The 20,136-nt window shown below is 39.9% G+C and overlaps 1 protein-coding gene across 2 annotated transcripts; it reads right to left on the reverse strand.

Annotated features, from left to right (window-relative positions):
• Window positions 1-17: 17 nt before the first annotated feature.
• On the reverse strand, window positions 18-19,316 carry LOC135479200 (UBX domain-containing protein 7-like). 2 transcript variants are annotated; one of them, XM_064758989.1, is made up of 12 exons: window positions 19,153-19,316; window positions 18,177-18,238; window positions 17,241-17,264; window positions 15,096-15,164; window positions 13,987-14,096; window positions 12,749-12,895; window positions 9,841-9,931; window positions 9,325-9,378; window positions 6,829-6,902; window positions 3,978-4,374; window positions 1,778-1,857; window positions 18-563 (listed from the first exon to the last, which is right to left on the reverse strand). In XM_064758989.1, the coding sequence occupies exons 1-12, from the start codon at window positions 19,290-19,292 to the stop codon at window positions 405-407; spliced, it is 1,407 nt and encodes a 468-aa protein (XP_064615059.1). In that variant the 5' UTR covers window positions 19,293-19,316; the 3' UTR covers window positions 18-404. The 2 variants fall into 2 exon arrangements, with proteins under 2 accessions (XP_064615059.1, XP_064615060.1); XM_064758990.1 differs by lacking the exon at window positions 17,241-17,264.
• Window positions 19,317-20,136: the final 820 nt, after the last annotated feature.

Below are 20,136 nucleotides of genomic sequence, written 5' to 3' on the forward strand. Positions count from 1 at the left end.
TGTGCATAAAAACCCCAGTGTATATACAAGTATATCATGAGAACAATGAGTGGTATGTACAAGGTCATGCGACAGATATGCAAACAATTCAGGGAGGTAAATTCTGCTTTGCACCAAAAATACATAAAGTTAAATTTTGTTTCAGCTGAAAAGGTTTTTTTTTTACTGAAGTTCATTTTAATAACAAGTTCTCCGGACATTTGTTGTGGCAGTGAGGAAATCCTGTTACCTATTAAAAATACCTGGTGATTCTTTACAAAAAAATGTAAATTCTAAATTTTAAATTTGCAATCCCAGATTAAGTGGAATCCCTGAGAAAAGACAATGTCCTGGCTTCATAAATGTATTCCATGTTTTAAAATGTCCAGCAGCTATAAAAAAATATATGATGGAATTAACAAGCATCACCTGGCTTGCACAAACACTGTTTCTCGTGTATGCAAACCATTCTGTTGTAACGTTGATTCTAGGTCCAGATCGGAAATGCGTCGCCGTGGAAACTGGGTGACTAATTCATATTGCTCATTGGAATAGCCTTTTCCAATAACAAAGTACACCAAGGCCTGCAAAGAAGAGAACAATTCATATTACCATTTAAATGCAAAGAAACAGTTATGTGATCAGAAGTACACGTTTATGTCAGATAGAAAGTCTATTAAACAGTGCCCATAAAAAAAAAAGTTTGATTTAATTTCTTAGATTTTTTTCAACCTGCTAAAGTGCATTTGAAACTTTGGATTCTATGGTGACCTTTTATGACCATAATGCAACCAGTGACGTCACATTAGGTTTTTACCACTTATCACACACAGACTGCTATATTTCATCATCCAAAATGCAGATTCTTACAGATTTATGAATGTATACGCTGAATGGACCTTGACATGAACTATTTCAAGCCAAAAATATGGATGCGACGTCACTGATACCCTCTGGGTCACTACAGACTACCATACAATCTCATGTTTTGAACCCATTTAACTCGGTTGAAAAAATTCTAAAAAAAATAAATCAAACTAATTTCCTGGACTGTGTCTAATGGTCTAAAAAACTTCACTTTAGTGTTTTCTTTGCCTTTACCTGTAGATTAACAGATCATATATTTACAATCTATAAACAGCATTTTAGTATTTTTATCTAACATACGTCTGGTTCCTTTCACTTCTAACACTGACCACAATTGTACAAGTGAAAAATTCTTGCGCATGGCGATAAACAACACAAGTAAATATATTCTAAAGCAGCAATGGTTTGGAACATTTATTAATTTAGTTGTTTTTTTACAATCCCTTAAATGACACAGGTATAACAATGGAATCCAACGTGTTTAATTATTACAGTCACTGTAAACCACCCCCACCTCTTCCCGATACAAGGAAATGCCCATCCTGTCAGCCCCTTTTTTCAAGAATTGGTCTGTTTTCTAATCTTAAGAGGGGTTATCTTCAATTAATTTGGTGCTGACTTAGCAAAATGTCCAAAAGCAGCCTCTTGCCAATGCGATCACTGTGAGTTTAAGTTCAGCTCATGCTGGCTTCCTTTCCGGTCATATGTCACAAGGTTTTCAAGCAACTTGCAAACAGTCGTGGGTTTCCCCCAGGAGTTTCCTTCAACCATAATGCTGTATAAGTGAAATATTCTTGAGCACCTGTGGCATAAATCTCCAATCTAATAAATAAATCAATTGCTATGTATTCATTAGTACAAATTTAACGCTGAAATTAAAGAATTTTTAATTACGATGTGTTGACAGTTTTATCTATTTCTAACTATTTACCCAGAGCTGTGAAGTATGAGGTATTGCGAGTTGTTCGCGGCTGCCGTCTGGGTATCGGAACATCAATGTGGCCTGCGAGTCTACAATGAAAAATTGAAACTATAAATCAAAACATATTTAACTTTTATTTAACACCAGCACAGCCCTGGCCAAGACAGAATAGACTGCAAATAGTTTTCTGTTTTCCTTATCATTTTAGGTAAGCAGTAGGCAAGCAAATCATACATTTGCACATGCCAGCACATGGATAACCCATTTCATAGTGAGTAACAAGTTATTTGTCTACATTTGACCTCGGGTGAAGGAGAGTGACCACTGGCTTTTTATGGCCAGGACTGCCAATATACACTGTGCATGCTTTCAGTGAACTTTGGTTGATTTGCATTCATTTTTCTGTTTCCCCACTATAAAGACAAGATCAATTACAGACACTAATAAGCCAATGAGAATTGACCTACATCTTCCCTTCGTACTGCAGAAAGCTGTTGCCATATATTTACAGACACTAATAAGCCAATGACAATTGACCTACATCTTCGCTTGGCACTGCTGAAAGTTGTTGCTGTATATTTACAGACACTAATAAGCCAATGAGAACTGACCTACATCTTCCCTTCGTACTGCAGAAAGCTGTTGCCATATATTTACAGACACTAATAAGCCAATGACAATTGACCTACATCTTCGCTTGGCACTGCTGAAAGTTGTTGCTGTATATTTACAGACACTAATAAGCCAATGACAATTGACCTAGATGTTTCCTTCGTACTGCTGAAAGGTGTTGCTGTATATTTACAGACACTAATAAGCCAATGACGATTGACCTACATCTTCGCTTGGTACTGCTGAAAGTTGTTGCTGTATATTTACAGACACTAATAAGCCAATGACAATTGACCTACATCTTCACTTGGTACTGCTGAAAGGTGTTGCTGTATATTTATAGACACTAATAAGCCAATGACGATTGACCTACATCTTCGCTTGGTACTGCTGAAAGTTGTTGCTGTATATTTACAGACACTAATAAGCCAATGAGAATTGACCTACATCTTCGCTTGGTACTGCTGAAAGTTGTTGCTGTATATTTACAGACACTAATAAGCCAATGAGAATTGACCTACATCTTCGCTTGGTACTGCTGAAAGTTGTTGCTGTATATTTACAGACACTAATAAGCCAATGAGAATTGACCTACATCTTCGCTTGGTACTGCTGAAAGGTGTTGCTGTATATTTATAGACACTAATAAGCCAATGAGAACTGACCTACATCTTCGCTTGGTACTGCTGAAAGTTGTTGCTGTATATTTACAGACACTAATAAGCCAATGAGAACTGACCTAGATGTTCCCTTCGTACTGCTGGAAGTTGTTGCTGTATATTTATAGACACTAATAAGCCAATGACAATTGACTTACATCTTCGCTTGGTACTGCTGAAAGTTGTTGCTGTATATTTACAGACACTAATAAGCCAATGAGAACTGACCTAGATGTTCCCTTCGTACTGCTGAAAGTTGTTGCTGTATATTTACAGACACTAATAAGCCAATGACAATTGACTTACATCTTCCCTTCATACTGCTGAAAGCTGTTGCTGTATATTTACAGACACTAATAAGCCAATGAGAATTGACCTACATCTTCGCTTAGTACTGCTGAAAGTTGTTGCTGTATATTTACAGACACTAATAAGCCAATGAGAACTGACCTAGATGTTCCCTTCGTACTGCTGAAAGTTGTTGCTGTATATTTACAGACACTAATAAGCCAATGACGATTGACCTACATCTTCGCATCGTACTGCAGAAGGTTAATGTATATTAAACTCTTCCATTAGGCAACCTCAATTTTATTTTTTGTTTCACCGACAAGCCAACAAATGAGAAATGAAAAAAATTGATTAAAACAACCCCTGAAAATAAACGTCTTTATTTTGCCTGATCATTTCTTTTCTGATTTTATGGCTCATGTACATGTCAATACGTCTTTCACAGGCACAATAGCTGGGATAGTCCACAATTCCCACCAAATCCGCGAGTTTTCGGTTTCATTTTATTTTTTTATACCCTTCTTTATCATTGAGAAAAGATACTGTCTGCAGCAGGCCAGTTCATGTGAGACAGATCTGATCTTACAATCGAACAAGGTGATGGGGCCCTGGGCAAAGAATCAGAATAGCATTTTGCTTCTACTTACCTCCTTCATCTCCAAGGTAGTTTCTCCACCGTTCTGGCTCTACCACTACTGCACTCTTTTCTTCCTCTTTTTCAGAAGATCTCCTTCGTTTTGCACATTTTTTCCCCGCCGAGTTTTTATGATTGGCAGAAGAACAAGAGTTTGCCGAGTTTGTAAGTTTTGAGCACAAACTGTCTTTTTTGATCGGGGATTTCTTCCTACTAACTCGTGGTTTTTTCACAGGGGATGGATTTGAGTTCACGTCATCGGAGTCAGTAAATGTTTCCAGCTCCTCATCCTCCGATGAATCGCTGTCTATTGTTACACAGTTGGGTTTACTCTTAGAGTTATCTTCAAGAGAAGCTTGAATAGCAGCCATCATTTGATCATCCTCGCTGGCATCAACTATACTGTCTTGCTGTGAACAACAACAACAACGACACACATGACAGATCAGAAAAGTGGAGACAAACTGTTTGAAGTAGCATGGTCAGGATTGCTTTGCTGAAGGGCAACCAACCAACGTGGCTATACTGAGGCACTGAAACCTTCACAAGTTACGCAGAATTTGACAAATTTTGCCCACTCCAAGTTAATCTTTGCAATCCCTGAAGCTTAACATCGACTCAAGCACAGTTTCAACTTGAAAACTGCAAAAAAATACACCTACAATAAAATAGAACTGGGTTATGTTTGAAGTCTTCAATATTGCAGCATCGTCATATATCACCAAGTGACCTGTTTTGAAAATATATCTACTGCGTCACCACTTGAAGGACAGCACCTGGCTAAAACATATTTCAATCGAAAGCAGGATTCCCAAGCTCATTTCAATACTGCGCAAATAGCTGGTGTGAATCGAGGCAGACATCTTGAAAAGTTTATCCAATCAAACACATTGCTATAAGATTGCGTGGCCTAAGCTGTGACGTAGCCTTTACCCATTCACTCCATGAAGTCACGTGATAAAACAGAACTACTGCATAAGACATCGTTTTGAGATTGTTTACAATGATTTAGTTACATATACCACAGCCCAGGGGCCATGTCACACAGTGCTGTGGGAGAGGTCCGAGAGATTTACAGAACAGATTTACAGATTTACGGAACCACCACAGAAGTAAAATTAGTTGATTTCCAAGCTGAGCTATACTCAATTACAGTATCACAAATTATGCCAGACCGTAGCATACCGTCTTGGCCCAAGGCGCATTCATCACCCCAGTACACCCTAGGCCTACTTAGAGACTTTTTTTTTTTTTTAAAGTGCAGTTTACCGTTTAGTTAACAGTTTTTAAATGACAAATATCAGCGTCAGTGAAAAATTCATTAGGGGTGCAGAAGGCTGATGAGAAGGGGAAAACGGCATCTCACCTCCAAATTAATTTAAACTTATGGTATTTTTTTTTTTCCTCAAAGTTTATGAGAATTGAAGAATTTAAATTTTGCTCCTTTGTTTTTCTTGCATACAAAGATAATTTTTTTCTGTTTTCTTTTATAAAATAGTAATATTAATGAAACGCTGTGATAAGCTATAGTGCTTTCTCAGATGTCTGCGATAACTAGGTCAGTACTGCCCTCATCTCGGAAGCCATCACCACAAAAGTGAAGCATAAAATCCAGTGACAGTCAAACGCCTAGATCAGCCTCAGTGGTGCTTAGATTTATTTTCATTTGTTTCAGAATTGAGCATGAATCTAGTTGCACAACAATTCTATTGTAATTTTGTAATTATTAAATTTAATAGGGGTCATAATCAGCAGCACAACGCCGCCAGAGGCTACAACCTGAACCAGTATACTCTGGCCTTGCGTCTACAGGCTACTTAAACTGTAAATGATAAAGCAGGCTTACTGTATCAACAGTTCAAGCGGTGGATGAAATATTCTTCCAGTATGTCCAATTCCCGAGACAGCTATTTACAACTTGGACCTTCATCGCTGAAGTCCACAACTTTAATCTGCCATTGACTACAATATGGAAAATCACTACGACGTTAGAGATCTAGAGTAAACATGACAGTGGGTGGTCATAGGAAGAGCCCGGTTTCCTCCCACCATGATGCTGGCTGCCATCGTGTAAGTGAAATATTCTTGAGTACAGCATAAAACACTGATCAAATAATAAATAAAACATTTGTTAAGTGCCAGGCCCAAGGAACATAAACTATCTTAGACATAAATCGGGATTTTAATCATTAAATTTGGTATGTCCTCTTCCATTGTTTTAGCTGAAAGTTTTTTGTACAATTTAAGTTACCGAGCAATATTTTCTTTTATCTGGTTACATTAGAAATTTTAAAGTGATCCAAAATTTTTCAAATCAAGTCTAAAATCGCTTCCTGATCCCAAGGCCAGTACTGTAAACCATGGACTTAGTCATGATCTAAAAAAATCTGAACCGGTACCAAAAAGCTGTTAAATAACTGTACACGAAGACACACCATTCAGTACCGTACAGTCACATGGGTGACTCCCAAATTTTTCGCTAAGTTGTTGAAACATCTAGGCACACTTTCAAGAATTATGTTGAAGATCTTCAAACTTTGCATCTCAGAGTCTTGGTTATCCTGTATTTATTCATTAAAAGCTACAATATATGATATTATGCTGATCTGGACTGAAATTTAAATTAAATCAAACACTGTGCCCAGTCCAACATGCACCATTTAGGACAGGTGGCAGGATAAGGCAGAGATGCAGTATCTGTGAAGGTCTGTCAGCAACCTGCTGATGGTCGTGCGTTTCCCCCATTTTTTTCTCCCTCTATAATGCTGGCTGCCGTGGTATAAGTGAAATATTCTCGAGTACAGCGTAAAACACCAATCAAATAAATAAAAAATGAGGGAGAGATGCAGTGTAATGCGACTTACTCGCTTTGTTTTCTTAGCAGGTGGAGACTTCGACAAACCATCTAGTGAAGGATTTAGGGCTAAAAATTCTGTGACTGAAAAAGAGGGGACAAGTACAAATTTAGTTAAACTTTAAATGTTAATCAGAATTAAGAAACTGTATTCATATTCCTTCAAACCTTAGAGATGTTACATTTTTATTATAACTTTGATGTTTGCACTTAACACACCCTACAAAGTCAACGTTTACAAAACCACACAATTGCAACTTGCATCCAAGCTGGAAAGACAGTGCTTTCCTGTCATACAAAAGCACTACTTTCCTACCTGGTCCCAAGTGGGAATGACTTTGCTCTCTTGTAATACATCAATAGTACTTTCCCACCAGGTCCCAAATGAGACTGATTTGATCTCTTGTAATGCACCAGTAGTACTTTCCTACCAGGTCCCAAGTGGGACTGACAGTGCCCTCTTGTAATGCACCAGTAGTACTTTCCTACTTGGTCCCAAGTGGGACTGACATTGCTCTCTTGTAATACATCAGTAGTACTTTCCTACCTGGTCCCAAGTGGGACTGACTTTGCTCTCTTGTAATCCACCAATACTACTTTCCTACCAGGTCACAAGTGAGACTGACATTGCTCTCTTGTAATGCAGCAGTAGTACTTTCCTACCTGGTCCCAAGTGGGACTGACATTGCCCTCTTGTAATACATCAATAGTACTTTCCTACCAGGTCCCAAGTGGGACTGACATTGCTCTCTTGTAATGCACCAGTAGTACTTTCCTACCAGGTCCCAAGTGAGAATGACATTGCCCTCTTGTAATGCACCAGTAGTACTTTCCTACCTGGCCCCAAGTGGGACTGACATTGCCCTCTTGTAATACATCAGTAGTACTTTCCTACCTGGTCCCAAGTGGGACTGACATTGCTCTCTTGTAATACATCAATAGTACTTTCCTACCAGGTCCCAAGTGAGACTGACATTGCTCTCTTGTAATGCAGCAGTAGTACTTTCCTACCTGGTCCCAAGTGGGACTGACATTGCCCTCTTGTAATACATCAATACTACTTTCCTACCAGGTCCCAAGTGGGACTGACATTGCTCTCTTGTAATGCACCAGTAGTACTTTCCTACCAGGTCCCAAGTGAGAATGACATTGCCCTCTTGTAATGCACCAGTAGTACTTTCCTACCTGGCCCCAAGTGGGACTGACATTGCCCTCTTGTAATACATCAGTAGTACTTTCCTACCTGGTCCCAAGTGGGACTGACATTGCTCTCTTGTAATACATCAATACTACTTTCCTACCAGGTCCCAAGTGAGACTGACATTGCCCTCTTGTAATGCACCAGTAGTACTTTCCTACCTGGTCCCAAGTGGGACTGACATTGCCCTGTTGTAATACATCAGTAGTACTTTCCTACCTGGTCCCAAGTGGTACTGACATTGCTCTCTTGTAATACAACAGTAGTACTTTCCTACCAGGTCCCAAGTGGGACTGACTTTGCTCTCTTGTAATACATCAGTAGTACTTTCCTACCTGGCCCCAAGTGGGAATGACATTGCCCTCTTGTAATACATCAATACTAATTTCCTACCTGGTCCCAAGTGAGACTGACATTGCTCTCTTGTAATGCACCAGTAGTACTTTCCTACCAGGTCCCAAGTTGCCCTCTTGTAATGCACCAGTAGTACTTTCCTACCAGGTCCCAAGTGGGACTGACATTGCCCTCTTGTAATACATCAGTAGTACTTTCCTACCTGGTCCCAAGTGGGACTGACATTGCTCTCTTGTAATACACCAGTAGTACTTTCCTACCTGGTCCCAAGTGGGACTGACATTGCTCTCTTGTAATACATCAGTAGTACTTTCCTACCTTGTCCCAAGTGGGACTGACATTGCTCTCTTGTAATACATCAGTAGTACTTTCCTACCTGGTCCCAAGTGGGACTGACATTGCTCTCTTGTAATACACCAGTAGTACTTTCCTATCAGGTCCCAAGTGGGACTGACATTGCTCTCTTGTAATACATCGGTAGTACTTTCCTACCTGGTCCAAAGTGAGACTGACATTACCCTCTTGTAATACATCGGCAGTACTTTCCTACCTGGTCCCAAGAGGGACTGACAATGATCTCTTGTTATACATCAATACTACTTTCCTACCTGGTCCCAAGTGGGACTGACATTGCTCTCTTGTAATACATCAATACTACTTTACCAGTTTAACAACAAAAGGAATAAACCATTGACTACACACCTTCAGTGAGAAAAAGTTCAGGAAGGGAAAGGTTTACATTAGCTATAGCCAGATGAGCTACGAGTCAAAGGTATCCAGAATAATGTAACCATGAAGTGACCCTGAGGGTCAATATTAGACAATCAACGCTGTTGTAATTCATGCATAAAACACGGATGTCAGAAAGTTCAAACAGTATTAACATTCCTTTCTTTTACAGACAAGGGCCATAACTCCACCCAGCTTTATAATTTAGCAGGGCTGACTTCTTACCTAAATCGCAGAACGTCACATTATCCAGTTTGTTCCACACTGCCATGTTTTCACCTGAACAAAACACACACATCAATATTAACTATGATGTTAATAACTATAATTAACTAGAAGTTGCCCCATTCACCTGTGGTTTAAATCAGTCACATTTGCATCTCAGATGGCTGCAATTTTAGATTTGTAAGCTCTTGCGGTAGACGGGAGCTGGCAGCTAATTTCACTTGACAGCCTTGTGCCTTAACCTAACAACGACATCCTTAGTACATACATTAAATATTCATTCACTAAAATTCTACATTGGAAATTTTATCCCCATTCCCAGTAACTGAAAATTCCAAGTAAGAAGTGTTACTTTGAAATGTTGCCATTTTATTGGTTGAGGGAAGCAGGTGCAGCCATTGTCCACGAGTGGGTGTTAATTTGACAACGACTGCTCGTTGTAGTAAAGTGCAACCTGGAATGCAAAAGAGAAAGGCCTGTAACAGCCAGATAGCTGGCTGCATTATAAGGACACACCTGTTCTTGGATCCAGCACTGCTACATACGGCCATGTGGTGATTTTGTAAAACTGCATGTACTTCCTGCCTTCTTCACTGTCATGGTACACCTGGCAACAGCAAAATGCTCTACTGAACAAATGTACATGTACCATAGAAACATGGGAATACACCAACCACTCAGTAATGTATAGATAGGCTAGTTTGGCCAAGACTCCATTGTCAAGTAACGGTTCCGTCATCGCACAATCCACTTCAGTCCAGTTGTCTTCAACCTCTGCCTCTGGTTTACTTAGATGAAGTCGCAACTGCCGTTTCCAGGTCCTTTTTTGGTAAGTTCCTCCAGCTCACTGATGTTATGGATGGATAACTCGTGTTGTGTTTAATGTTGTGTATGGATAATTGATGTTGTGGATGGATAACTGGTGCTGTGAATAGATAATTGGTGTTGTGGATGGATAACTCGTGTTGTGTTTGATGTTGTGGATGGATAAATCATGTTGTGTATGGATAGTGCATGTTGTGAATGGATAACTGATGGTGTAGATGGATAACTTGTGTTGTGTTAAATGTTGTGTATGGATAATTTGTGTTATGGACGGATAACTGATGTTGTGGATGGATAACTCGTGTTGTGTTTAATATTGTGTGTGGATAATTGGTGTTATGGATGGATAGCTGATGTTGTGGATGGATAATTCGTGTTGTGTTCAATGTTGTGGATTGATAATTGATGTTGTGAATGGATAATTGATGTTGTGGATGGATAACTGGTGTTGTGAATGGATAATTGATTTTGTGGATAGATAATTGATGTTGTGAATGGATAATTGATGTTGTGAATGGATAATTGACATTGTGGACAGATAACTGATCAACTTGTCGATGCACAGATTTTAGTTCGAATTCATCAGCTTTCTTCCCACAAAAATAAGACTGTAATTTTCGGGGTCATGAATCCAACGATCTTGGTAATGAGTGTACTGTTGGGCAATATTGTAGATTTAATGCTCATCATAATCCTCCATCATGAAATTATGCTTCGAGGATGGCGGGATTCTGGTGGGCATATTCCACGTCTACTGGTAACTTTTCCCAGCAAAGTGAACTAGGCTAATGACATGTAGACAATTTGTTCCCGTGAGAAGCATCAAACTTTTCAGCATGTATGTTTAGAATAGGTCGAAATATGGGAAAACGTCGGCTTCACTATGGAAAACCATATGAACGGAGATTTGTCTAGGTATGTGGTGTTAGCATGCCTTTTTCCCCCTTGTCAAGCTGCTCTCCTCATTTATGGTGTCAATGAAACTTTTCAGGTTCTCCTCAGTCTTCAGCCAGCTTCTCAAAGTGGATTCTGATATCTCGTTGTTTTCCCCGACTTTTAGCACATGGCTCCCCAGTCACTCTGGTTATTGCCAGCCGTTTGTCAGATCCTGTGTAGGACTTTCTCTGGGCATCAGGCAGCTTGTAATCAGCTCCTGTGTAGGATTTCCGCTTGGCATCGGGCAGCTTGTAATCAGCTCCTGTGTAGGATTTCCGCTTGGCATCGGGCAGCTTGTAATCAGCTCCTGTGTAGGATTTCCACTTGGCATCAGGCAGCTTGTAATCAACTCCTGTGTAGGATTTCCGCTTGGCATAAGGCAGCTTGTAATCAGCTCCTGTGTAGGATTTCCGCTTGGCATAAGGCAGCTTGTAATCAGCTCCTGTGTAGGATTTCCACTTGGCATAAGGCAACTTGTAATCAACTCCTGTGTAGGATTTCCGCTTGGCATCAGGCAGCTTGTCATCAGCTCCTGTGTAGGATTTCCGCTTGGCATCAGGCAGCTTGTAATCAACTCCTGTGTAAGATTTCCACTTGGCATCAGGCAGCTTGTAATCAGCTCCTGTGTAGGATTTCCACTTGGCATCAGGCAGCTTGTAATCAGCTCCTGTGTAGGATTTCCGCTTGGCATAAGGCAGCTTGTAATCAGCTCCTGTGTAGGGTTTCCGCTTGGCATGAGGCAGCTTGTAATCAGCTCCTGTGTAGGATTTCCGCTGGGCATAAGGCAGCTTGTAATCAACTCCTGTAGGGTTTCCGCTTGGCATGAGGCAGCTTGTAATCAGCTCCTGTGTAGGATTTCCGCTTGGCATAAGGCAGCTTGTAATCAACTCCTGTGTAGGATTTCCGCTTGGCATGAGGCAGCTTGTAATCAGCTCCTGTGTAGGGTTTCCGCTTGGCATCAGGCAGCTTGCAATCAGCTCCTGTGTAGGATTTCCTGATGATTTAGCATCAGGCAGCTTGTAATGTCTACTGGTATGAAATTGTAATTCTTCAACCTTTTTGCATGATTGCATTGTGTTTATTCAAGCACACTTTGAGGGCTTTATTCTGCACAGACTGATACAATTATACTTTTCTTGAAGCCTTGAAATTGGCCAACCAAGCCAATGTAGCTGTGTCTTTAAAAAGAAATTAAAAAGGTGCATAAACAGCAGTGAAAGTTGGTCTTTTATACGCAAAAATGTTGATGAATTTGGGTAACTGCACAATGAGACAGCCACATTTCACCTTATCGGATTATCATTACATGTAATAAAGCTTACTTTATTGCCACCTTGCTCTATTACAAAACAATAACTTATTACAGAAATCTTTAACAACACTAGGGTCATGGCGATGCAACAGAAAGCGATGTGAGAAAACACAAAAACTCTTGTCTCCATCTTAATTTCTAATAATATCTTATACACACACATTTTCTAACAAACACCTGAAACGGCCTTACTGCTGAAAGCTGATTAAATAGTTCCGCGTAAGAACACCAGTGGTGAGGCTAAGCCTAAACAGGCCACCATGTTTGGCATAAAGGTCAATCTTGTCTAGTGATGAGAGTGATGTGAAGAAAGTTCAAAGAGCGGTAAAGAATAAGGAACTTGACACATACCTGCCAGAAGACAAAATGCTGTTTGATGATAGCCTTGACAGCACTGTTACTCCATACATCTCTGTTCAGGGCCTGACACGCAAACTCCTGAACGTTCTGAACATTCACCATTAGCCACCGCCCATCAGTCGTGCCGCTGTCTCTCGCCTGTCAATCAAACAACAGTACTTAACACACCACATACCAAGCCATGGCAGCATGTTGCTTCGGATCTAGACATTGAATGATTGAATGATTTGAGTGATTTGAAATTAACCACGAAAACTACATTTGATCTACTTCATGAGGGATAATTCACTGACGTAAAGGTGCCCTTGTACATCACACGAATAGGAGTGATAACTCAGGAGCTCTTTAATCTCACAGCAATGGGTGGGGTAACTCACCTTGTCTCTCGTATCAATGGGCGGACCAACTTACAGCTGTAAAGGAGCCCTTGTATACCTCATCAACGGGAGGGATAACTCACCGATGTGAAGGAGCTCTTGTGCATAGCATCAATGGGAGGGATAACTCACTGATGTAAAGGAGTCCATGGGTATCGCATCAGTGGAAGAGCCCTTGCGCATTGCATAAAAGGGGAGGGCCAACTCGCCAACATGAAGGAGCCCTTGTGTATAGTATCAATGGGAGGGATAACTCACCAACATGAAGGAGCCCTTGTGTATAGTATCAATGGGAGGGATAACTCACCAACATGAAGGAGCCCTTGTGCATAGCATCAACGGGAGGGATAACTCACCAACATGAAGGAGCCCTGGTGCATAGAACCAATGGGATGGAGAACTCACCAACATGAAGAAGCCCTTGTGCATAGCATCAATGGGAGGGATAACTCACCAACACGAAGAAGCCCTTATGCATAGCATCAATGGGAGGGATAACTCGCCAACATGAAGAAGCCCTTGTGCATAGCATCAATGGGAGGGATAACTCACCAACATAAAGGAGTCTCTGTGCATCGTATCAGTGGGAGGGCTAACTCACAGATGTAAAGGAGCCTTGTGTATCATACCAATGGAAGGGATAACTCACTGACGTAAACGAGCAGAATAACTCAACGTATTGTATCAATGGGAGGGACAACACACCAATGTAAAGGAGCTCTTGTGTATCGGATCAATAGGAGAGATAACTAACTGGCGTAAAGGAATCCTTGTGTATCGCATCAATGTGAGGGATAGCTCATCGACGTAAAAGAGCCCTTGTGTATCGAATCAAAAGGAGAGATAACTCACTGATGTAAAGGAGCCCTTATGTATCATATCTATGGGAGGTCTGAACAGGTCTTCTAACGTCTTCCTCTTACTGTTGCTTCGCGTCACAGAGCGCATAGCCTCCTGCTGGCCTGTGGAGAAAATTGAAATGCAAACCACATGAGAAGTAAGCACAGGTAAATAATGTTCATAAATGTTATAATGATGATGTCTTACTCTTTCTTGCTTATGAGTGCTTTAAAGGAAAAGAAAATTTAAATATCAATCAGATACCACTGAAAAGAGTATGCATTTCCGCGCAGGTGCATGCCATAAAAAAAATTCTAATATGTACCTAAAGGTCATAAATTATAAATAAAAAATTCTTATATATATCGCTGTGGGCAACTCCACTTTGCCTAAGAACTAGTCCTGAAGTCTTCTGTGTTAGGAGGAGAATTGCCATCGGAAACCACCAAAATGCAGTTCGTACATTTCTGGTAGAACTCTTCTTCCCAGAAGGTGGCGACCAGTACATTCCTTTTTCCACTTGACGATCGGGAAACCGAAATGTTGGACATAGGTTCCGAGTTTACACGAACAAGCCGGCAGTTTTAACAACTCTCACTGGCTGAGAGGCAACACACCCTTAGAATAAATTACAGGGTGTTAAAGATGGAGGACATGATGGACTTGGCGATAAATGCCAGCTTTACCGTTTTCAGGCTTTACGTGTATGGCGAGGAAAAATCGCAAAACTATGCAGCTGGCAACACCAGATAGAAAAAAAAGTGCTCTTTTCAGCCTATAGTGTCATGTTTTGAAGTTTTTCTTCTCCTTTTAAAGATTTACTGGATTATCATACATACTGTCAAGCCTCTTGGGTATCAACTGAACAAACATGCATAACCATAATTATGACTTATTTATTTATTTGATTGGTGTTTTACACCATACTAAAGAATATTTCACTTATCCGACGACGACAGGCATGATATGACTTATTTAGTTACTTCCTGTTTGGGTTCATATTGACTTTAAGTATCCTATGCTTGTAACATATGGACATGATGATGCTCAGTTTGCTTTCTGACACATTTTTGTCATTCACACCGTGATCCCTTTTACTTTCCCCACGAGTTGATACTTACGTGTTTCTGTTTCAAAATCTCGAAATCCATCGAACACGGATCTGGCTGTTCTTCTCCTTCCCCGAAAGCCTTAGGACAAATTAGAAAATAAAGGAGACAGTTATTATTTTCTTCTTAGACAAAGTGGAAAACAAAAATAAACAATTAAATACTCATCTATGTACAGGAAAAAAGTGATGAAAAAGTACTAAAGAGTGTGACTGGCAGTATTACTGACAAATACTCAACAATTCCTTGTTTCCCAGGCAGTGGGATCATGAAACCATCTTAAACTTTAACTCAAAATATCAATCATTAAACCTGGTATTTTCCTGTATGTAACAAATAACAATTTTAAAGAGATTTGAAACTCTGACTTAAGTCTAAAATAGTTTCCTGATCATGGAATCAAATTATTTTCAGCTCTAAATGACTCACAGCCTTAAAAGCTGAACTCGCATCACTTACAGCCCTTAAAGCTGAACTCGCATCACCAACAGCCCTAAATGCTGCTTGCATCACTTACAGCCCTAAAAGCTGAACTCGCATCACTCACAGCCCTAGAAGCTGAACTCACATCACTAACAGTGCTAAAAGCTAACTCATATCACTTACGGCCCAAAAAGCTGAAGCCATCTTAGTGACAGCCCTGAAAAATGAAATCACATCATTTACAGCCCTAAAAGCAGAAATCACATCAACCACTTCACAGCTTTAAACTTTTAGCTATGAAAGCAGAGCAAAATACTGCATGGAATCCACAAACCTTTGCAAAAGATTCGCTTTGGAGCCTTAATCATGCATTACATGCAATCTCAAACCAGAAGCTCTTCTAAACATCTTCATCAAGGTTGTCAGAGGGTCATGTCTCAGAATCATTACAATAACTACGATAGAAACGTCCCAGGGACACTTTACTTTACAGGAAAAGTAAAAAGTACACCGGAACACTCAACCCTGGCCTGTTACACTGTATAAAACAGAATAAATGCTTGGTTTTAGAAATCTTACTTAAAAATTAGAATGTTAAGAGAAAGATTTTGGTAACAAGTAACTGCCAGCCATCAACTCAGCAGAACACTCTCCGCCCTTGTAAACTACGTTCTCAAACCAGCCCCCTCACTTACTGGACCTTATGATGATACCTATTGATATTTCTGATGAACCAGTGTGAATAGAGAATTCAGAAGTTAGTCTGGAAGACAAAATCGTGTTAAAATAAAAGTTTGGAATGTGTGGCGATTTCTTTTTTACAAGAAAGCACTCAAGAGCGATGATGAGTATTAGAATAGGGGAGTTTCATGTTGAAACTCCTTTGTCATCCAAGGTAAAAGTGGTCCTCCTGTCATGTGAATGGTAAAGTTTAGGTAACCTTTCTTCACATTAATTCACTGATCACCTGTCTCACCCTTTCCCTGAGGCACTGTTGACACCTCTTTCCTTTAGAAACGTGCCAGGGATACTTTACTTCATTTTCACGATTTTGAGCCAAGTGTTTTCAAGGCACATCGGGTGATTTCTATTAACCAAACTTGTAACGAAACAAGTCTGAATGTGTTTTTCCATGATTACCTGAATCTGGATATTATTCACGTTAATCCACAAGAGTTTAATTACCATTTGTAGTACATGTACCATTCATACCAATTTCTTTCCCACATTATCAGCAGACTACCATTTGACTTAACCTTAGATATATGTACCTGACAGTTAACCTAAATTTTCAGACAACCTTCTATACTTCTCACAAAGGGGGCATCCTACTTATTACTTGTGAAAGCTACTTGTCTGTTGTTTATTACAACACTTTGGGAAATTCTATTTAGTAAGTTACTTTTTTTTAACTTTCCTGTCAAGGCCAGAGACATTAAATTTACATTTATGATGTCTGACATTTGATTTATTTGTTGGATTTGCTTTTTGCATAGTATTCAAGAATATTTTATTTATACAATGGCGGCCAGCATTAGGTGGGAGAAAACCCATGACCCCATCTGACATTTGAGATAAAGCAACCATCAGGTACAAACACAAATAAGTCATAAACACTTAGTCGTACAGGTAGGACCAGGCAGTAGCTCCTACTTGTCACTGGACAGGTGCATGCAGCCATAAAACAGCAGCGCAAAAATATACAGCACATGACACACCAACCAATCAATTTACCTGCATCAAAGATCTCTCTGTGCACTACAAAATAGGAAGGCAATGGTTGGATGTTTGGATTCACTGAAGAATTATTTTGGCAACAGGAAATTAACACTTACATCTACATCTGACTAACATATACCATAAAGCGCGACAAGGTTCTGTCATACATGTAGTCTCGAGAGATATCACACGGTTTCAAACTACCTACAGAGGAGTTACATAACCTACTTCTGGTAGCCATACTGGAGTTCTGTACCTATAGCAGCCCATGTAAACAAGACTCCAAAATGGCTACCTTGCTATTGTTCTGCCAAGGTGATGACGTCACGTGCAACCCCTCTGTCTTTTAATTTTTGTTAACTTTTCTAGATTCACTTTTATTTTTATGACATTCAAATGTCTGAATGAATGGATAGTAATAATGTTATACCGCAATAGCGATATTTAAGTGATTTCTGGTATCTGACCGTCCACACCCATATTTATTGCTGCAAATTTGTGATTAGTTCCCAGTTTCCTGCTTTGCTCAAGATTTATTAATTTACTTATCTGATTGGTGTTTTATGTCGTTCAAGAAGAAGAGCTACATTTCCTAAACTCAAACTAACGTGCTTGACAGGCGTTAATCTACATATTGGGTGCACGCACCATGTTTTCTCAAAGGGCACTATACAAAGCAGAAAGGGGTCAATTTTAGTCAATTTGAAGGCTTTTGCCCCCTGAAGACACTGTTCAGTAAATACTGGGAAAAGCAGTGTTGGGGTTGTTTGACCTTGAATTGACCTTGAGTCATAGGTTTAGCCAGGAGGGTGTCAAAGCGTCTTTGAGACGCCCTATTCTGACGAAATTAACATGGGAGAGATAGAGAAAATTGGAAACGAAACGGCTAAATCTATGCCTTGAGTAGATCGTGTTTAGTCTTTGAATGCAGTCTGCCTTATTACAGCTTACCGTATACTGGTGTCTCTTCTACGAGGGTTTCCTCTTTCTGTGGGATGGGAGCTCGGACCTCGCTGTAAGTACACAGGACACGTGAAGGTCTTGGTTACACAATCAATGATAGCTTTCTTAACACAGGGCTTACAGGCAGAAAAAGCAACACACCACAGAAACTAAATCTACTCTTGAGCTTAGAACCACCCATGGATACTGTTAAACCAGAATTTATGCTTTCATTCACTGTATGAACCTCAAATTTCAGTCATGGCTTTCATTTTGCCTGATTCTGTTAGTTCTACTGATCTTACACATACAGAAAGTTGTTGTGAGGCTTGTTTGGAAGTTTGTGATATTCCACTGGAAAAATGTAAGTCTCAGTTCCAAAAGCAGTGTTTCATAACATTGACGTGCCTCTAAAAAATGCACTTATATGGTCAAATTTTTAGGTCATATCCAGTATCAACATTGTACGGGAGATGACCTACACGTTGCCCAACTTTTTTTATTAGAAACGTGTTTTCAGGTTTGTTTGGATTTATTTATTTCTTTGATTGGTGTTTTACACTGTACTCAAGAATATTTCACTTATACGACGGCGGTCAGCATTATGGTGGGAGGAAACTGAGCAGAGCCCAGTGAAAACCCACGACCATCCGTAGGCTGCTGGTAGACCTTCTCATGTACAAAGGTTTGTTTGGAAGGCAGGGTGATATCCAACTGGAAATACATAGTGATACTACTAATGCATTTATGTGCACCTAAAAATTAAATCTGCGCTTTAGAATTGTTCACTTAATATATAACACTGACCAGTTCTACCAGTGTAGGAAACTGATGAAACCAGAGTAAATCACAAACAAAATAATTTTTGGTGTCATTTTCATAATAATTAGTTCTTTCGTGGTTGAAAAGGTTGAGGATTTACAGTACTTATTTTTTCCATCTTTTTGTGTCAGAAATATCACAATATAACGGTCGCTTTACAAACCTGGTAATGTAGGAAGATGATGCTGAGCTGGGTCCTGCTGTAGCGGCAGCCTCAGAGCGAGCTAGTCCTGAGTTACCTGCCCCTCCTTCCATGTGCATATCAATGGCAAGTTCCAGGTTGTTGTTACAGGCCTCCAGCATGCGTACACCCACATCTTGGCTGCTTCCTGTCAACATAAACACCAACAATAGTCAATCAAGGAGACCCTATCTTTTGAAGTTTTCACTCATGCTACCTGAAACACTACAGCAGAATCTTTATCTGCTGACTAATGTCTGTATTTGTTACTTCTCACACAGCAGTACAGGCTGTTAGCCTGATGGGAGTTTTCCCGTCTGTGAGATAGGAGAAGTGCATATGAGGACAATGGGACAGGAAAAGTAAAAAGTAGACCGGAACACTCAAACCTGGCCTGTTACACTGTATAAAACAGAATAAATGCTTGGTTTTAGAAATCTTACTTAAAAATTAGAATGTTAAGAGAAAGATTTTAGTAACAAGTAACTGCCAGCCATCAACTCAGCAGAACACTCTCCGCCCTTGTAAACTACGTTCTCAAACCAGCCCCATCTCTTACTGCACCTTATGATGATACCTAAAATCGTGTTAAAATAAAAGTTTGGAATGTGTGGCGATTTCTTTTTTACAAGAAAGCACTCAAGAGTGACGATGGCTGTCAGAATAGGGGAGTTTCATGTTGAAACTCCTTTGTTCTCCAAGGTAAAAGAGGTCCTCCTGTCATGTGAATGGTAATGGTTAGGCAACCTTTCTTGACATTAATTTACTGATCACCTGTCTCACCCTTTCCCTGAGGCACAGATGACACCTCTTTCCTTTAGGAACTTCTCAAGTTCACAAACATTCAGATTCTCAATCGTCTCTATTATTTCTCCACTCTAAATTACTTTTCATAAAGCTTTTTTCAGACGCCTATGTTATGGTGAATGGGATCAAAAATAGTTATTTCCAGGCCTGGAAAATGCT

This window comes from Liolophura sinensis, chromosome 12, assembly GCF_032854445.1.
Source record: "Liolophura sinensis isolate JHLJ2023 chromosome 12, CUHK_Ljap_v2, whole genome shotgun sequence".
Taxonomy (NCBI): Eukaryota; Metazoa; Mollusca; class Polyplacophora; order Chitonida; family Chitonidae; genus Liolophura; species Liolophura sinensis.